This window comes from Rhinolophus ferrumequinum, chromosome 16 (genome assembly GCF_004115265.2).
Source record: "Rhinolophus ferrumequinum isolate MPI-CBG mRhiFer1 chromosome 16, mRhiFer1_v1.p, whole genome shotgun sequence".
NCBI classification, from domain to species: domain Eukaryota; kingdom Metazoa; phylum Chordata; class Mammalia; order Chiroptera; family Rhinolophidae; genus Rhinolophus; species Rhinolophus ferrumequinum.
In genome coordinates, this window is record NC_046299.1 from 9241896 (window position 1) to 9257573 (window position 15678).

The 15678-nt window shown below is 44.5% G+C and overlaps 1 protein-coding gene across 4 annotated transcripts in view; it reads right to left on the reverse strand.

Annotated features, from left to right (window-relative positions):
* The window catches only part of PLPP4 (phospholipid phosphatase 4), a 112219-nt gene extending 96748 nt beyond the window's left edge, over nt 1-15471 (reverse strand). Inside the window, exon 1 of one of the 4 annotated variants that reach the window (XM_033130710.1) lies at nt 15070-15471. In XM_033130710.1, coding sequence (XP_032986601.1) covers nt 15070-15125 — 56 coding nt within the window. In that variant the 5' untranslated portion in view covers nt 15126-15471. Of the gene's footprint in view, nt 1-14589; nt 14772-15069 lie in introns of those variants that run through there. The other 3 variants (XM_033130711.1, XM_033130708.1, XM_033130709.1) reach the window with 3 other exon arrangements.
* Between the last annotated feature and the right edge of the window lie 207 nt (nt 15472-15678).

Sequence of the window (15678 nt, forward strand, 5' to 3'; positions counted from 1 at the left end):
GCAAGTTTGTTTGGATAAAAGTAGCTCTCCCAACTAGCTGCCCCCAGAGGCTATCTAGAAATACAGCTGCCTTCAAAGGATCCCAACAGGATGAGGAAAGGAGAAGTTCAAATGTGCAGAACTTATGCCCTATTAGGGGCAGAGGAGGTCACATGTTAGAGCAACCTGTGGGGCCGAAAGTCAAAAGACTGAGGTTTTAGGCTCAGCTCTGATGCTGAACAACAAAGAGAATTAGAAGAAGGCCCTCTGTTAAAAATAATATTTTTCTTTTTATAAAAAGGAGAGGAAGACAGATGCGACAATGCCTAAAGACTCTCCCAGATCAGACATTGGGTATAATATAATTCATTCAATAGTGCCTTCTGGTAAAATGTCAAAATTCCATTTGTTCAGCGTGTGTCTATTCCCTTGATATCAAGATTTCACTGAGGTTGTCAGGGTCATTTAATTATCAGAAAGCCTTACTTCCAGTCCCTTCTCCTCCCCATCCCCACCCAAATCTTATGTAAATCGTTCCAACACATAAAACACTCAATTTAAAATTTCCACTAAAAGCACTTTCATGTCACTTATTAACAGAGTGACACTGGGCGAGTTCTTTAACCTCTCTAAGCCTTAGATTTCTCATCCAAAAATATGAAAAGTTATAAAATTCCTACGTCATAGGGTTGCTCGAAGACTTAAGGAGTAAATTGCCTTACCATACTGCCTGGCATAGAGTAAGTAAGTGCTCAATAAATATTAGCTATTACTATCATTATCATCATTACCATTATCATTATCATTGTTGGAGCCAAACCATTCCAGTTACTACTTTTAGCGAACAGTAAGAGAGTCATTTGTAAAATGATCAGTAAAAAAATCAAAGCAAAACATTTTTGTTTTCTGTGTTTGGTTTGTAAATAAGTTATTCATTCATATTTTTAAAGTCCAATTTAGTATGTTCTCATTACGTGACTGAAGATCCTCCCACTGGTCCACAAGATAGAATTAAAGCACAATACATCCAGGAACCAAGTATTTCCACCTTTAAAAAAAGGAAAAATGTGAGATTTCTATATAACTCTGTCATCCGTATTATATACATTTATTCGGGGCTGATATGATCATACAAAATATCACCAAAAAGCAAATTCTGAGCCCAGTCTTGAAAATAGGTAGGACTTTAGAGAGGCAAAGGAGAGGCCACCTGAATGATGACTCTGAAAACCACAAAAATATTCATGGGTAAAAGCAAGAATCAATGTATCTTTAAATTATAATTTTATATGTAAAAATGTAAACATTGTGTCAAAGAGAACTTTGAAGAATCTTTTTAAAGAGACATCCAGTTCAAGATGGCTGATTGAACCCATACATTTTGTCCCTCTTCCCTCTCAAAACTCCACTGAAAATAATGAAAACATAAACAAATCTATAGCCAGGTTGAAGAGCCTCAACAGTGCCAATCGTCAAAGCATAATAGGAAAAGAAATTATGAAAATGACAAAGCAGATGGGAATAAAATAATAGATAATACAACAGAAGAAACTTCCCTGGAAAGGAGTGTAGGCAGAGAGGGAAACCCAAAATTCTGTGAACAAATTTCCTTCAAGTCACTGGCTAACTTAGAAAGTGCACTGTAAAGGATAAGACTCCAAGGGCCCCAGTGGAAAGTAACAGCCACAGTCTAAAAGAGTGAAGCACAGGTTTCAGTAGCTAGTCAATGCTAGGAGATAGAATGTGGAATTGCAATTTCTCCAAGTTAGCCTTTCTACTGAAACCTCAGTATAAAGGGCCAAACCATAGGAGTAAAGAACATACCCCGAGACTATAGGATACACCCTGGGATCAAAGGAAAAACCAAAATAGACTTATCCAAACAGGCCTGGGACCAAGGTGCCAAGAATTAAAATGACCCAACAGTAAAGTAACTGCATGCAAGAACAAAACTCAACACTCTTAGAGGATAATAACAATACAGAATCTCTAAAATATATGATGCACTATGCTGAATATACAACAAAATATTACTACATATGCAAGGAATACGACACATAATCAACAGGAAAAAACCCAGAACCACGGAGCATCCAATCTCAGAATTAGCAGAAAGGGACTTTCTACTATAAATATGATAAAAGATTATAGGGAACAATGAAGAAAATAGGTCAACTGGTGGAAAACATCAACCAAGAAACTAAAACTCTAAAAAAAAAGAACAAAATGAAAATTCTAGAACTGAAAAAAAAAAATGAACCTCTGAAATAAAATATTTATTGTATGGGCTTACCAGCAGAATAGACACAGTAGAATAAAGAACTAGTGAATATGAAGACAAGTCAATAGAAACTATCTTAAAATGAGCAAGAGGGAGGAAAAAGATTTTAAAACTAAAATAGAACAGAACATCCAAGACCTGTGAACCCATACCAAACTGTCTAATACCTGTAAATTGAAGAACCAGGAGAGGAGAGAGACAATGGCAAAGAAAAAATGTTTGAAAAATAATGTCAAGAATATTTAATTAATGAAATACATCAAACCATAGCTCTAATAATCTCCATAAACTCAAGCAGAAAAAATACAAATGGGACCAACCTAGACAAGTCATAGTCACACTGCTGAAAACCAAAGATGAAGAGAAAGTTTCAAAAGCAGCCACAGGGGAAAACACAGGACATTTGGGAAAGTATCAATAACAGTGGCAGCTGACTTCTCATCAGAAATAATGGAATCTACAAGACAATTCAAAGCTATCTCTAACGTGCTGAAAGAAAACTGACAATCTAGAATTCGGTATCCAACAAAAATATCTTTCAAAAGTAAACGCAAACTAAAGACAATTCCAATAAATCAAAAGCCAAGAGAATTCAGATCTAGCGAATCTGCCCTACAAACAATTCTAAAGGAAGTTCTTCAGGCCAAAGGGGTATAATCCTAAAAGAAAAAACAAATCTGCAAAAAGTAATAAACAGCACTGGAAATGGTAAATATGTGGGTAAATTTTTTAATGTAATTTCTGTAAAGAGGTATTGATTAAGACAAAATAATTTCTATGATTAATGCAACTTATAGGTAGAAGTGAAATCTATAACAATGTACCAAAGGAATAAATAAAAGTATGCTGTCATGAGATTTTTACATTTTATGTGAAATGGTGTAATATTGACTTAATGGTGACAGGTAAAAAATGTATATTGTAATCTCTAGAAAGACTATTTTTAAAAATTTAAGATGTATAGCTAAAAATACAATAAAGAAGAAAAATGGGATTAGTATTTGATAAATCTAAAAAGAAGACAGAAAAGAGCGATAAAAAACCGGACAAATAGAAAACAAATAACAACGTGGTGGACTTGTCAACCTTAAAAATAAAATAGCCAGTTATTTTACCAGCAAAAATGAGTATATTCAGGAATAGCAGAGGAATTGTAGTTCAGGACACGCAAACTATGGTGAACCACAGGCAAGTTTGGAGAACAAAGGAGGGGAGCGTTATTTAATAGAGAAAAAGAAGGAAGTTGAAAGGGGCAGTTACGAGCAAAAGTCCACTGGACAAGAGGGAGAGTTCAAGGTGGCAGTAGCTTCTCATTGGCTGAGTGTGGTGGTTTCTCATTGGCTGGACTGTTGTTAGGCAAGAAGAAAAATGTTCCTTCCTCATACTACAGCAGTAAAGTAAGCTTCTTCTAGCCCAAATTTTTAAAGCTTCAATGAGTGGTAACTGCATGAGAGCTCCCCGCTTCGGAGCTTCCCGACTCCACTTTGAATGAGGTTTTCCTTTATACATTTTTGCAATCTTACAACTCAACCATATTAATAACTGCATGAATTGTAAAAGCTTAACCACTCCGATTAAAGGCAGAGATTGGCCAGACTGGATAAGATCAAAAGGTAAAACCAAATGCTGTTTATGAGACAGATATTCAACATAAAAATACAGATAGAATAAAAGTAAAAGGATAGAAAAATGTATTCTATGAAAACATTAATCTTAAGAAAAATAATGTAGTTATATATTAATATTAGATAAAATAGACTTCAAGATAAGGAACATTAACACAAAGATGGAAACTTAATGATAGATCAAAGGATCATCAGAAGGAAACAAAATGTAAGAACTCTAACTAGAAATGGAAACATAGGAATTTTGACTTTCAAATTATCACTAAAGGAAATAAAGGAGAGTAGCAAAAACAAAACAAAAAATAACAACTTGATCTATTCAGTTAAAAGCAAGAAACAAAAGGAAAAGAACATTAAAATAAAGCACTACAAAAGTCAACAGAATGTTGGCAGCAATAAGACAAAATGTTAGCTCCGGAAAAAGTGAATACTTTAATTACCCTAGTTTGACAGAGGTAGCGTATCTTCACATTAAAAATTATAAATTAAAAAAAAACATAAAAGAGAATATAGAAGATTTGAATAGCACAGCTAACTTGCTTTAATATATTTAGAGCTTTGTATCCATCAAACAGAAACTATTGATTATGTTCAAGCTATGTAAATTTACAAAAAATTGGCTGTGTGGCCATACAGAAATGCCTAACAAATAACAAAACACAGAAATTACACAAGCCGCAGTCTCTGATCTCAATACAATGAAACTATTTCAGCACTATCATTATCCCCATATTTAAGATGAGGGAACTGAAGCACAAAGAGATAAAGCAACCTGCCCATAACTGGTACATAGTAGATCAATGCCTTGGATCCAGGTATCTTGCTCTAGAGCAGGGGTGTCCAAACTTTTTTCAATGTTTTTCACCAAGGGCCATATGCAGTAAAATACACAAACAGCCGGGCCACTCACTCGAGGTGAAGTACGTATTGCCTCACCTGGTTTATTTAAGTAAACTAAATATATTTTTGGAATTTGCTGCGGGCCAATTAATAACGGACTGTGAGCGCAGTTGGCCCGCAGGCCGCAGTTTGGACACCCCTGCTCTAGAGTCTGCAGTCTTAATCACTGTGCTATGCTCCCTCCAGGGAGAAGGGGCCACTTCCCCTCGAATTGCTAAATATACTCTAAAATTACAATAATCAAAACCATATTGAGCCACCACCAAGCAAATAGATAATCACAAAAGAATTCACTGGCAATTTCATGGATACAGTAGTACCTCGGTTTTCGAACGTCTCTGTTGATGAACATTTCAGTTTATGAATGCCGTAAATTTTATGGATCTATGGTATCATTAGATAGTAAATTTCATGCTAAATTTGCAGTTTTAGGGGTAATTTTAAAGGTCTGGAATGGATTAATCCATTTTGCATTACTTTCTATGAGGAAATCGTGCCTCGGTTTTCGAACATTTCAGAACTGGAACGGTCTTCCGGAACAGATTACATTAGAAAAACCGAGGTTCCGCTGTATATGAAAATTTATATCTGGTAAAGATATCACTGAGGAAACAATGTCTTTTGCAACAATTGACAAACCATATGTAAGAAAAATATAAATCCTCTATCTTACTCCATAAATAAAAAAATTTCTTATAACTAAAGAATTAAAATTAAAGAATGACAGTATGAAATACTAGACAATGAAGAAAAATATTTCTATTTTAGATGAGAAAAGACTTTCTAAGCAGGACAGAAACACTGAAACAATACGGGAAAAGACTGATAGATATACCTACATAAAATTTAAAATGTGCACAGTAATAGAAATTGCAAAGAAACTTAAAAGTCAACCATAAATCTGGAGAAAATACTTGCAACATATAAAAGGTTAATATCTTTAAAGCATAAAGCACTCCTACATAATAGTAACATACATTTAAAGAACCAATCACTTTATAAATAATATAAATGTCCAACCACTATGCTGTACACCTGAAACTAATATAAAATAATAGTGAATGTCAACTGTAATTGAAAAATTTTAAAAAGGTGAAGGAGCATAAGAGGTTCAAGTTTCCAGGTATAAAACAAGTCATGGGGCTGTAATGTACAGCAGGGGGAATATAGTCAATAATATCGTGATAGCCTGGTACAGTGTCAGATGGTGGCTGGATTTATCATGGCGATCACTTCTTTAGGTATATAAATGTCAAGTGACTATGGTGTACACCTGAAATTAATATGATATTGATCGTAAGCTGTATTTTAATAAGAATCTTTTTAAAATTTAAACATCCAATAAAAGCATGAATAAAGGGAAATGACAGATATTTCACTAAAAAAATACAAATTGCCAATACACGAGTGAAAAGATCCTTACTGATTGGTAAGAGTTGTCTGCCCAGGAAGAGCATCAGGTCTTAACTCTGTAAATTAGGGTTAACTGGGGCGGGGAAGAGGGCAGTGACAATTATTCAGAGGGCATTCTGACTAATTGTCCAAGATGCCACTGAGAAAAGGAAATGGTCCATATGTATATATGTGTAGGTATCTTTTAATTGACCTATACGTCCACCTTGGGTAGGAAGGGAGGTGGAAGAAGGAAAGGACACAGCTTTCCCTTACTGTGTGCCAGCTGGGTATTATGCACCCATCACACATCACTTCATCTTTACAGGAGGTGAGCCTGTTGTCCCCATTTTACAGGTCAGGAAGCTTATAAAAGTTGTAAGATTATAAAGCACATCTCTATAATCACGATTTAACTCCGAAGCCCATGAGTGGACTGTGGGGACACGCTGCCCACCCTCCTGCAGAGTGGGGACCCCGCTCTGGGCTTCCTCGTGTCACTTACCAGAGCCACCATGTGCTTCACACAAAGTTGCTGTTCAACGGATTGAGATTAAAGCAGCATACAGACTAGACCTCGCTTTCAGAATTAGAGGTGGACAAAGAGAAGCCAAATCCTTCTTTAAAAACCTCAGATGAATAACCCAGCACTTCCACTCCTAAGTATATACCTAGCAGATATTACAAATATGTTCACACACAAAACAAAAAAACAGCAGCATTACACTTAGTAGCCAAAAACAATAAATAACCCAGATACCCATAAAAAGTAAAATGAGTAAATAAATAGAGGTACATTCTTGCAACGAAATGCTCTACAGCAACGAGAATTAACAAACTGCAACTATATATAACATGGATGAAATACAAAAACATGCTGGGCAAATAGCATCACACACAACAGTCCACACTGTATGATTCCATTTATACAGAGTTCAAAAACGGTGTGAGAAGTCAGGGTGGTGGAGACCCTCAGGGGTGATGGAGGGGGCCTGGCAGGAAGAGGGTAGGTACTCTGGCCGGCTGTTCAATTATGTATCGTGCACTAGGTCAACACAGTCAAATACTAGCAATTTCATATGGTTCAAACTAGTATTTCAATAAAAACACATTTTTAGAAAACCCCTGGTCAAGAAGAAGGAAATGTCTAGCATTGATTAGCAGACTGCTACTTTTCTGAAAACCAACCTAAATGCCTCTGCAAGAGCAAATGCCCCCATTTCTTGCTCCTTTCTCCTTGGTGGAGACAGAATAACAACCAGTCCCTCACCTCTGCAGGACAATTTTTCACTGTCACATATTGAAAGGCTGCGACGAAGCTGTCCCTGGTTTCCAGTCCCAGCTCCTCTCCGCCGCTCGCCTCCCCACACACCCCCTTCACACCTTGGAGCCCTTAGTTGAATGATGAGGACACACTGCCAGGCATGGTCCCGCCTGAATTCACTTCTTCGCTGTGGACCAGCGTTTCCAACTTACTCACAGAACACCAAGATTATATTTCTTACAGAAGCAACATTATGAAGATGATTTCCATATTTAAAAATACTGTCAGAAAAACAGAGGTACGGAGCTTTTATGAGCCTTGCGTGAGTCATAAAAGGCACAATCGTTATAACTAATTGAGATAACGTTATCCACAAGTTATAAAACTCATGATCTCCTTTTGTAGTGTGATAAGCATCTACCTCCCTGAGGAAAAACATCATCAATTCTCAGAATTCTGGGTACAGCCGACTCATTTTATAGTGGCAAATAATATTTCAAACATACGGATGCTGCGTGTATGAGAAAAAAGGCAGAAGGCTTCCCAGGGAGGGGAGAAGCGCCCGGCACACTCGGTCCAGCACCCACGGCTGGGCGTGGGACGGGTGCTGATGAAAAGAACTCGTGCCCCAGGCTTCTAACAGAAAGTTGATGAACACCAACTCGGAAATAAATGATGGGAACACAGTCTTTTCCTTGTACATTATCTAACACAGTTATACGGATAACACTTTCGATTCCAGATCCTAGAATCACTGTTGCAAACAGCCAGTAATTTAAGTCACCACTGAGACACTGCAGGGCTAAGCCCACAGCTCCATCACACAGCAAGCCACCAACACTGCTATTTGGGGGCACAGCTCGCTGAAGGAGCTCCATGAACTCACACCTCACTTTTGGGGGCTACAAGGAATCAGTTGAAATATACTTAAAAGAGTTTATTATTTTATAGAAATCCTGTAGTAAATTATTTGTAACAAAAATATCATTAGCTACCTACGGTGTTTCTCTTTAGTGTTCTTTATGGATTCCTCTTAATAAAAGGATAACAATAACAGTAACATTACCATTTGTTGAGCCCCCCACAATGAGCTGACTATGCTCACATTTAATACTCACAAGTCTTACATTCATGGGAATAGTCCCACCCAACAGGTGGAGAAACAAAGACTTCCGCTGGATGAATGCTTTCCCAAAAAGCTCACACAGCTAATAAGAGGCAAAACCAGGATGCAAGTGCCAACAACCCAAAGCCAAATGCCACAGTCGTGACCACCACACACCGCCACTCTGAGACAATAATTTATACAACAGGGATTCACAAGAGTGGGGAGAAGACCCCTAAGTTTTGTTATATGTACCACAGAATTATTCCCATTTCCCACATGAAGAAACTGAGGTGCACAGATGTCAGGCAACTTGCTAGTTAGTGGTAGAACCAAAATCCAGACACACTCCTACCTAGCTCCAAAGCTCAGGGTCTTTCATTATACCACTTTGGCCCAAACAATATTTTGTTTCTAGAGAGAGAGCAAAATTATCACAGGTGTATTAGCCAGCTGGAACAGACTTACGGCTACAGTCGCTAATCAATCTGCAAACCGCAGTGAACACAAGTTTCCTTCTCTCCCAGAGTCCACTTCTAAGAGCATGACACCCCAGGACAGCTGTCCTGCTGCTTGCGTCTTATAGCTCGGCCATCTCAACACACAGCCCCATGCTTGCCACCGACAGGCCACTAAGGGGACTTATGCTGCCTCACCTGGAGTGACACCTGTCATTACACCCATGTTCCACGTGGCCCCACCTAAAAGCAGGGCTTTGGGTCAGGTGGCCTCCTGTGTGGCCAGAAAGGAGAGAAGAACCAGAGGAGACCTTCAACCACAAGACAGGGTAGAATGCACGGCAGCAGCTCCCAAACGAGGTGGACAGAGGGGTCACCTGTTGAAAATGAAGATTCCCAGGGCTCCCACTCCTATGTTGGTATAATTAAGGTATAATTAAGTGTGCACTGGGCCCAGGTAATTCAGAGGCAGGTGCTCAGCAGATGGAGCTTTAGGAAGCCTTGCTCCAGGATGGATGCAGAACACTGAGAGGTCTACAAAAATCATCATCGGGAATCAGTGCAATGTGTTGAGCCCACCATGCTCGTGACAAGGCCAGGCTGGGAACGTGAGGAAAGCCAAGAGGGTAAAGATGCAGAATGAGCCCACACTGTCCGAAGGTGTTTAGTCCTGAGCCAGACATGAAGATGACCACAACGCAAGACGGAATAAAGCACAGGTTCCCAGGGAGCACAGCGGCCCAGCAGGGGCAGCAGAGCTGTGCACTGTCGCTCACAAACGTAAACAGAGACTACGTGCCCAAGGAAGCTGTCGCTTTCCACACTGGGGCAAGTGTCTGCTCATGTAGCTTTTTTGTTTCAAACCTCCCGGGGCTCCCCAGTCAGCGCCTCTGAGAAAACGTTCACGCTTCCCAGCTGGCCATCACATTCCTGCCCCAGACACTTCCTGCCACTCTCACCATTGAAAGCCCAAAACCCACACTCTATGCTGAGGCCACACCTTGTGACGTGAGTCCCCACCCAAAATATGAGTCCAGGCCTCCAAGCCTCCAGGCCTTTGCTCCAGGACACTCCATCTGAAGGAACGTCCTTGGGCCAGGCCCTCTCTACCTGCCACTCGATGCTCAAGACCCCGGTGAGATGTCAGCTCCGGGAAGCCTGGCACCTGTCGGCCTCTCATCCCCAATTAATCCCTCCGTCTCAGTAAACTGAGCACTTTGCTCCACCTTCCACAACCGCCTCCTTCCTGGAGTCTCAGACTGGACTCTTGGGGTTATGACGAGAGATCTATTGGTTACTGTCGGTATTCCCAAAAATCTACCTGACAGCCAGTGCCCTCCAGCAAGTCACCTGGACCAGCAAAAGCATCAAGTTTCCCTGTGTCTGTTTGGAATTACACCAACCAAAATTTACTAATGAAGGGGGTTAAGTAACTTTACTAATAACTTTACTTAGTAACTTTACTAAGTAAATTTACTAATTGTAGCGGGTAAAAAACCGCTACAATGCAGGCACCTAGATGGTGCCAAAGAAGCATCTGTCGACTGAATAAATGATAAAAGAGAAATGTGTGGAGGCAAACCTTTTAAAACTAGTCATTGCACAAGGGAACATCAACAGTGGCCTGCCGTGAGCTTGCCCTGCCAGACTGGGCATCTTGGACCACCCTCCCCCACACCCCGCCATCATCCCCAGCACCGGAATAGGCCTCCTGCACAGGAAGTACCCAAAGATTGAAGTCGGACTGATCTGAGGTGAGACAAATGCCATTACCCCAGCTTTCTGAGCAGCAGACCCACAGGTCCTGGAGGGAAATCCCAGACAGGGAGCCACTAGCAGCCACCGCGAAGGAAAGAAAGGACGAAGGGAGGGTTTGAGGAACCCGGGCTCACAAGTGAAATAGATCACCTTCCCCCCGGTCAGCATTTCAGATCGTCATTATACTCCCAGGGTCCCTTCTGCAGGCTGTAAATAAAGTGTTCCCCGAATCATCTGACCCTAAAGGGCCATGGCCAACAGCTGCAAGAGGAAGTGGTATGTGGCTGGTTCTTTAAAACTACCTTTTATGTTCTTACCAGCAATTTACTCACCACATCTGGTCTCTGGGCTCCAAAGACCAAAAGACCCTCTCAAAATCTGTAAGACACCCTCGTCCCATCTCTTAAGGGATGTGAGCCACAACTGCCACCGCTCCACTGCTGAGGTGCCATCCTCAGAGTCTGATTTTAGAACTAGAGTGACATCTCTTGCCACACGACTCCCGGCCACCCCTTTGCTTCTCTGGAGATAACGGGTCATATAAGGGGACCACTTCTAGCATGTGGTCACTTTCGCTCCAGCCTGCTAGCCCGGTGCTGGACGCATTCCATCTCAGTGGCCGGCGGCTTAGGGACAGGAGGTCGACTGCCTGTTTGAACCCAGGTGGTACCTCCTGCTGGCTGAGTATGTTTAGGGAAGTTACTTAACCTTTCTAAACCTTGCTTTCTTTATTCGTAGTGTGGAGAGAATGAAGAGTGTCCACCTCCGTGAGACAAGGCTTAAACGAGAAAGTCCACGGAATATCCTTGGCACACAGTAAACTCCCGACTGACCAACCCTGGCTGCTAGTTTTCTAAAGCAGTACCGCGAGGTGACTGAGAGCCCAGACTATGCAGCAGAAGCATCGTGATTGAGATCTCAGCGCCCTTCCTAGCTCCGAGACTTGGGCAGTTCCTTAACCTGCCTGTGCTTCACTTTCTTCGTCCATGAACAGAAATATCAATCCGCTCCCCTCCTCAGGTGCATATGAGGGCTACGTGGTATACGTGATTGTCTTCCTTAGTGTGTGGCACATGGTAAGCCCTCCAGAGGTGGTAGCTATTGTACTGGCGGTAAGAGTAAAAGAGTAAAAGTGGAAGTAGGGTACTAGCAGTGTGCCATTGGTCTTCGAGATTGTTGACCGGCCACCTCATTTCTACACTGTGCTCAACAAGGTCCAGAGCTGCCTTTAGCACCTGCAGAAATGCTCACAGAATCACTCCTGGAATGGGGGGTGGGGATGGGGTGGGGTGCAGGCGGCAGGATAGAGGAAGTCCACTGTGCTTCTCCTTTTCCCTGCTCTGCCTGCTGTCCATATGAAGAGAAAAGGGGCCTCCAGACCCCCAAGCATTAAATGCAGCCTCAAAGCTACACAGTGAACTTGAATGTTTCCTAAACATTGGGTTCCTCTAACCAATTTACTTCCTGTGAGGGTAAACTTTATGTGCCAGCTCTGATTGGCGTTACTCTTTTTAATTTTCTTCCCAGTGATTCGCAGTTCTAGGGCAGGACTTTCCAAAGGCACTGGGCAACTCTAAGGCAATCAACGGAGGTTGCCTGGAGAGTGCCTTCTGAGAATCTTGAATCACCAAACCTCAGCACCAAATCTGCTCTACAGAGAACTGGTTCCTTAAGAGAGCCAGGGAAAGTGTACATCCCACTATCGAGGGGTCCCAAAGGCATTTCATTGGTGCTAACTTAGGACCTCTGGAAGCCTGCGGCCAGGGCGTGGCGGGATTCCAGCCCTCATGCAGAACCAATGTGGGCACAGAAAAGGTGCATCCACAGATGACATCCCCCTAGAGGTACAAGCTGGCAAAGTAAGGTATCCCCCCTCCCCGCTTCCCACTCCAGTAATATTATTCTCTTATCCTGAGAAATAGGGTAGAAATACCAAGCAGAACCAGATGAATTATATCAGCTACGTTGGACCCAGCAGCGGAGAAACTGGATTCTGCTTGCCCACAGGGACCTTCCAAACCTACCCAGGTGCGGCCCTGCTGCTGAGACCACCACCGTCATGAGCAGAGGGGAGTACAAGCCACTGAATCTTGCCATCAGACCAATGCTGGCAAAAGGAAGAATAAAACTTCCCCCAAAATTCAGCCTCTGTCATCTCGCCAGAAGCTGATCTGAGAAAACAAAGGGTCATCTGTATCTGTGCGCTCCGAGCCAGTCCTTCCGGAAGTCATCATCTGCCTGATGATAACAGCTCTGAACATCCAAGATTCCCACCCAGGGAGTCTCCCGCCGATACCAATGCTGGTCTTTGCAGGTAAAAGAGCCACAAGTTAGACACGGTGCTAATAATTCCAATTTGATATGAAACCAGGGAACCGTCCAAAAATGCCATCAATGCCCAAGTGTTTCCCTTTGGGTGTCAGCAGATCCCCTATTAAGTAATTAATACAAAGGGGAAGTTTGGAGAAAAGAATATAAACGGCCTGACTGGTTTTTACATAACATCCTTAGAGATTGCAAGAAGCACATAAACGATAATTACCAAACCTTCAAATCCACTGCATAGGCCATTATACATTTGTAAACATCACATAAATGTTTGAAGAAATTTGAAGGGAAATCTGAAAACAATATAAATATTACTGGACCCCTTTAAAAAAAAAAAAAATCCGAGAACTCCCGGCAGCTATCAAACCAAACAGCCTAACAGCCCACTTCACTTTCCTTCAGCCTCACTCACACAGTCACTCAACAAATGTTAAACACTGCGCACGGAACACTTTATCATTTCCATCACATAATAATTTAATGGGGCTTAGCCTATCTGCCAATTACAAACTGTCCTCAGGGGCTCACAAGGCAATCACTAGTTTTAATGTTTATTCCAAAGGTAGAAAAATATAGTAAGAGGAAGGAAAAGTGTTTTCTGCTTTCCCAAATGCATCCAGACCCACTGAAGTTCTCCTCGGTCCTTCTGCTCATTGAATAACCACTAGTGTTTAGTCAAAAGCTGGGGGAGAGGGACTGCGTGCATCTGGGGTTGCTCACCGCCCTTTCTGGTGGTTTGAATGAATCCTCTGGGTGAATTTCATCCCTAGTAAAGAAAAACATGCAAGAAAGGGCATTTCTTCCCATGTGTATATCCTGGGCTGCCCAGAACAGAAGTCATCTCACAGCCTCCCACCTGCCATCAATGACTCCGGATTCGGGGCAGAAATCCAGAGAGGAGGGGCCTCCTGTTTAGAATGGCTCAGTGAGCTTTCCAAAACAAACCACAAAAAGAAAAAAGAAGAAAAAAGAGGCAAATCCAGAAAGTTCAGGCAACTTTAACATTTCAAATGTGTCATCAAACAGCCATGGGCAGAGAGAACCTGGCCGGCTGATGGAGGAACAAGTACAGGTGTGGCACCTAGGTTACAGCGCATCACAGGGGGCTGTGGAGTGGGTCTGAGCTGGTGCTCTGGGCTTGGGTCTGAAAGGCAGAGACGCGGTAGCTCCCTGCTGATGGGGCCCCGGGAGGCCGGTGGGCAGCGGGCCCCCGGGCACCGTGTGGCTCAGCCATCTCTGAAAAAACCAGAGACAGCGCCCCCTCCTCTTTCCAAGCTCTCTATTTCCCAGACACCAGACCTTCAGAGCCACCGGGCGCATTTCGCTGCTGCCCCACGAAGGGCCCTCGCCTGCACCCTAGGCGGACGTGGACTCCGCACAGGGCTCGGGGCGTTTGGAGCCCCACACCCACGGCTGCGAACCCCGACTTCCCGAGCCTGCGCAGCAACAGTTTTCCAGTCGCAGCAAGTACCGCAAACGTCTCCTGGGAAAATGCTCACCAGGACCCCGGGCGCTGAAGCCAGGGTCACGGAAGGACGCCGAGCCTGGTCCTGAGTACAGCGGGAGGCAATGGTCTCGAGATGAGCCAGGAGCTACGACTGCAAACGTTGGTCTCGGAAGCTCACACCTGAGAAACTTCCCGAGGACGCGAGCAAGGTGCGCGGCCGCGTCCAGGGGAAAGCCCTGCAAGCGAGGGGACCCAAGCGGCGGCTAGACCCGCTCCCTCGCCCGGTGGAGGTGACGGGAGCAGGTCTCACTCCCGTTTGTGCGGCTCCTTCCGCGCCGAGGGTCGCTGGAAGGGGACCGGGAGGGTGTCTCTTGGTCCCATAGAACACATCCCGGCCACCGGGCAGGGAGGGAACCTGGAATCCAGGCCCCGGCGGGACGCGGTGGCGCAAACAAAGTTGGGGCGCAGAGAGCACGCTCTGTCCGTGGATCCCCGCGTCCGTGCGCCCCGCACGCGGCGCGCCACTACTTACACGAAGACCCCGAAGAGCAGGGCTCGGACCCCGATCTCGATGGCCAGCTCACGCATGGTGCGGCCGGAGCGGCTCCCGCGAAGGCGGCTGCTGGTGCTCTCGCGGCGGCTCCCGCAGCTCGGCCGGCGTCGGCTCGCCAGACCTGGGGCGGCGAGGGAGGCGCGCTCCAGGCCGCGGGCGGGGGCGGGAGGCGGACGCCGAGCGGGGGCGGGCGGCGGCGGGGAGGGCTCAGCCCAAACCTCCCGTCTCCCGCCCGGGGGCTCGGCGACGCCGCGCCAGTTCGCGGGACGCTCCTGGCCCCGCGTCCCCGCGCCGAGCGGGAGGCGCCTCGGGGACTCCCGGCTCCGGAACGCCGCCTCCGCGCTCTGGGCCCGCGCCGTGCGCCCGCGGCTGGGGAGGGGAAGCCCGGGGAAGCCCGGCCGCCCGGCCGCCGCCGCCCCCACGCGCTCCCCCGCCCCCCCGCCAGTGGGCGGACCCCGAGCGGCGCGCTCGCTGGGTCTTGGCTTGCGGTCCCTCTGCGTCTCCTCGCTCCGCGTCCTACTCTCGCTCTCCTGGCTCTGGCTCCCCGGCGCACACACGCACGTGGGCATATAGTACAAGACGCTTTGG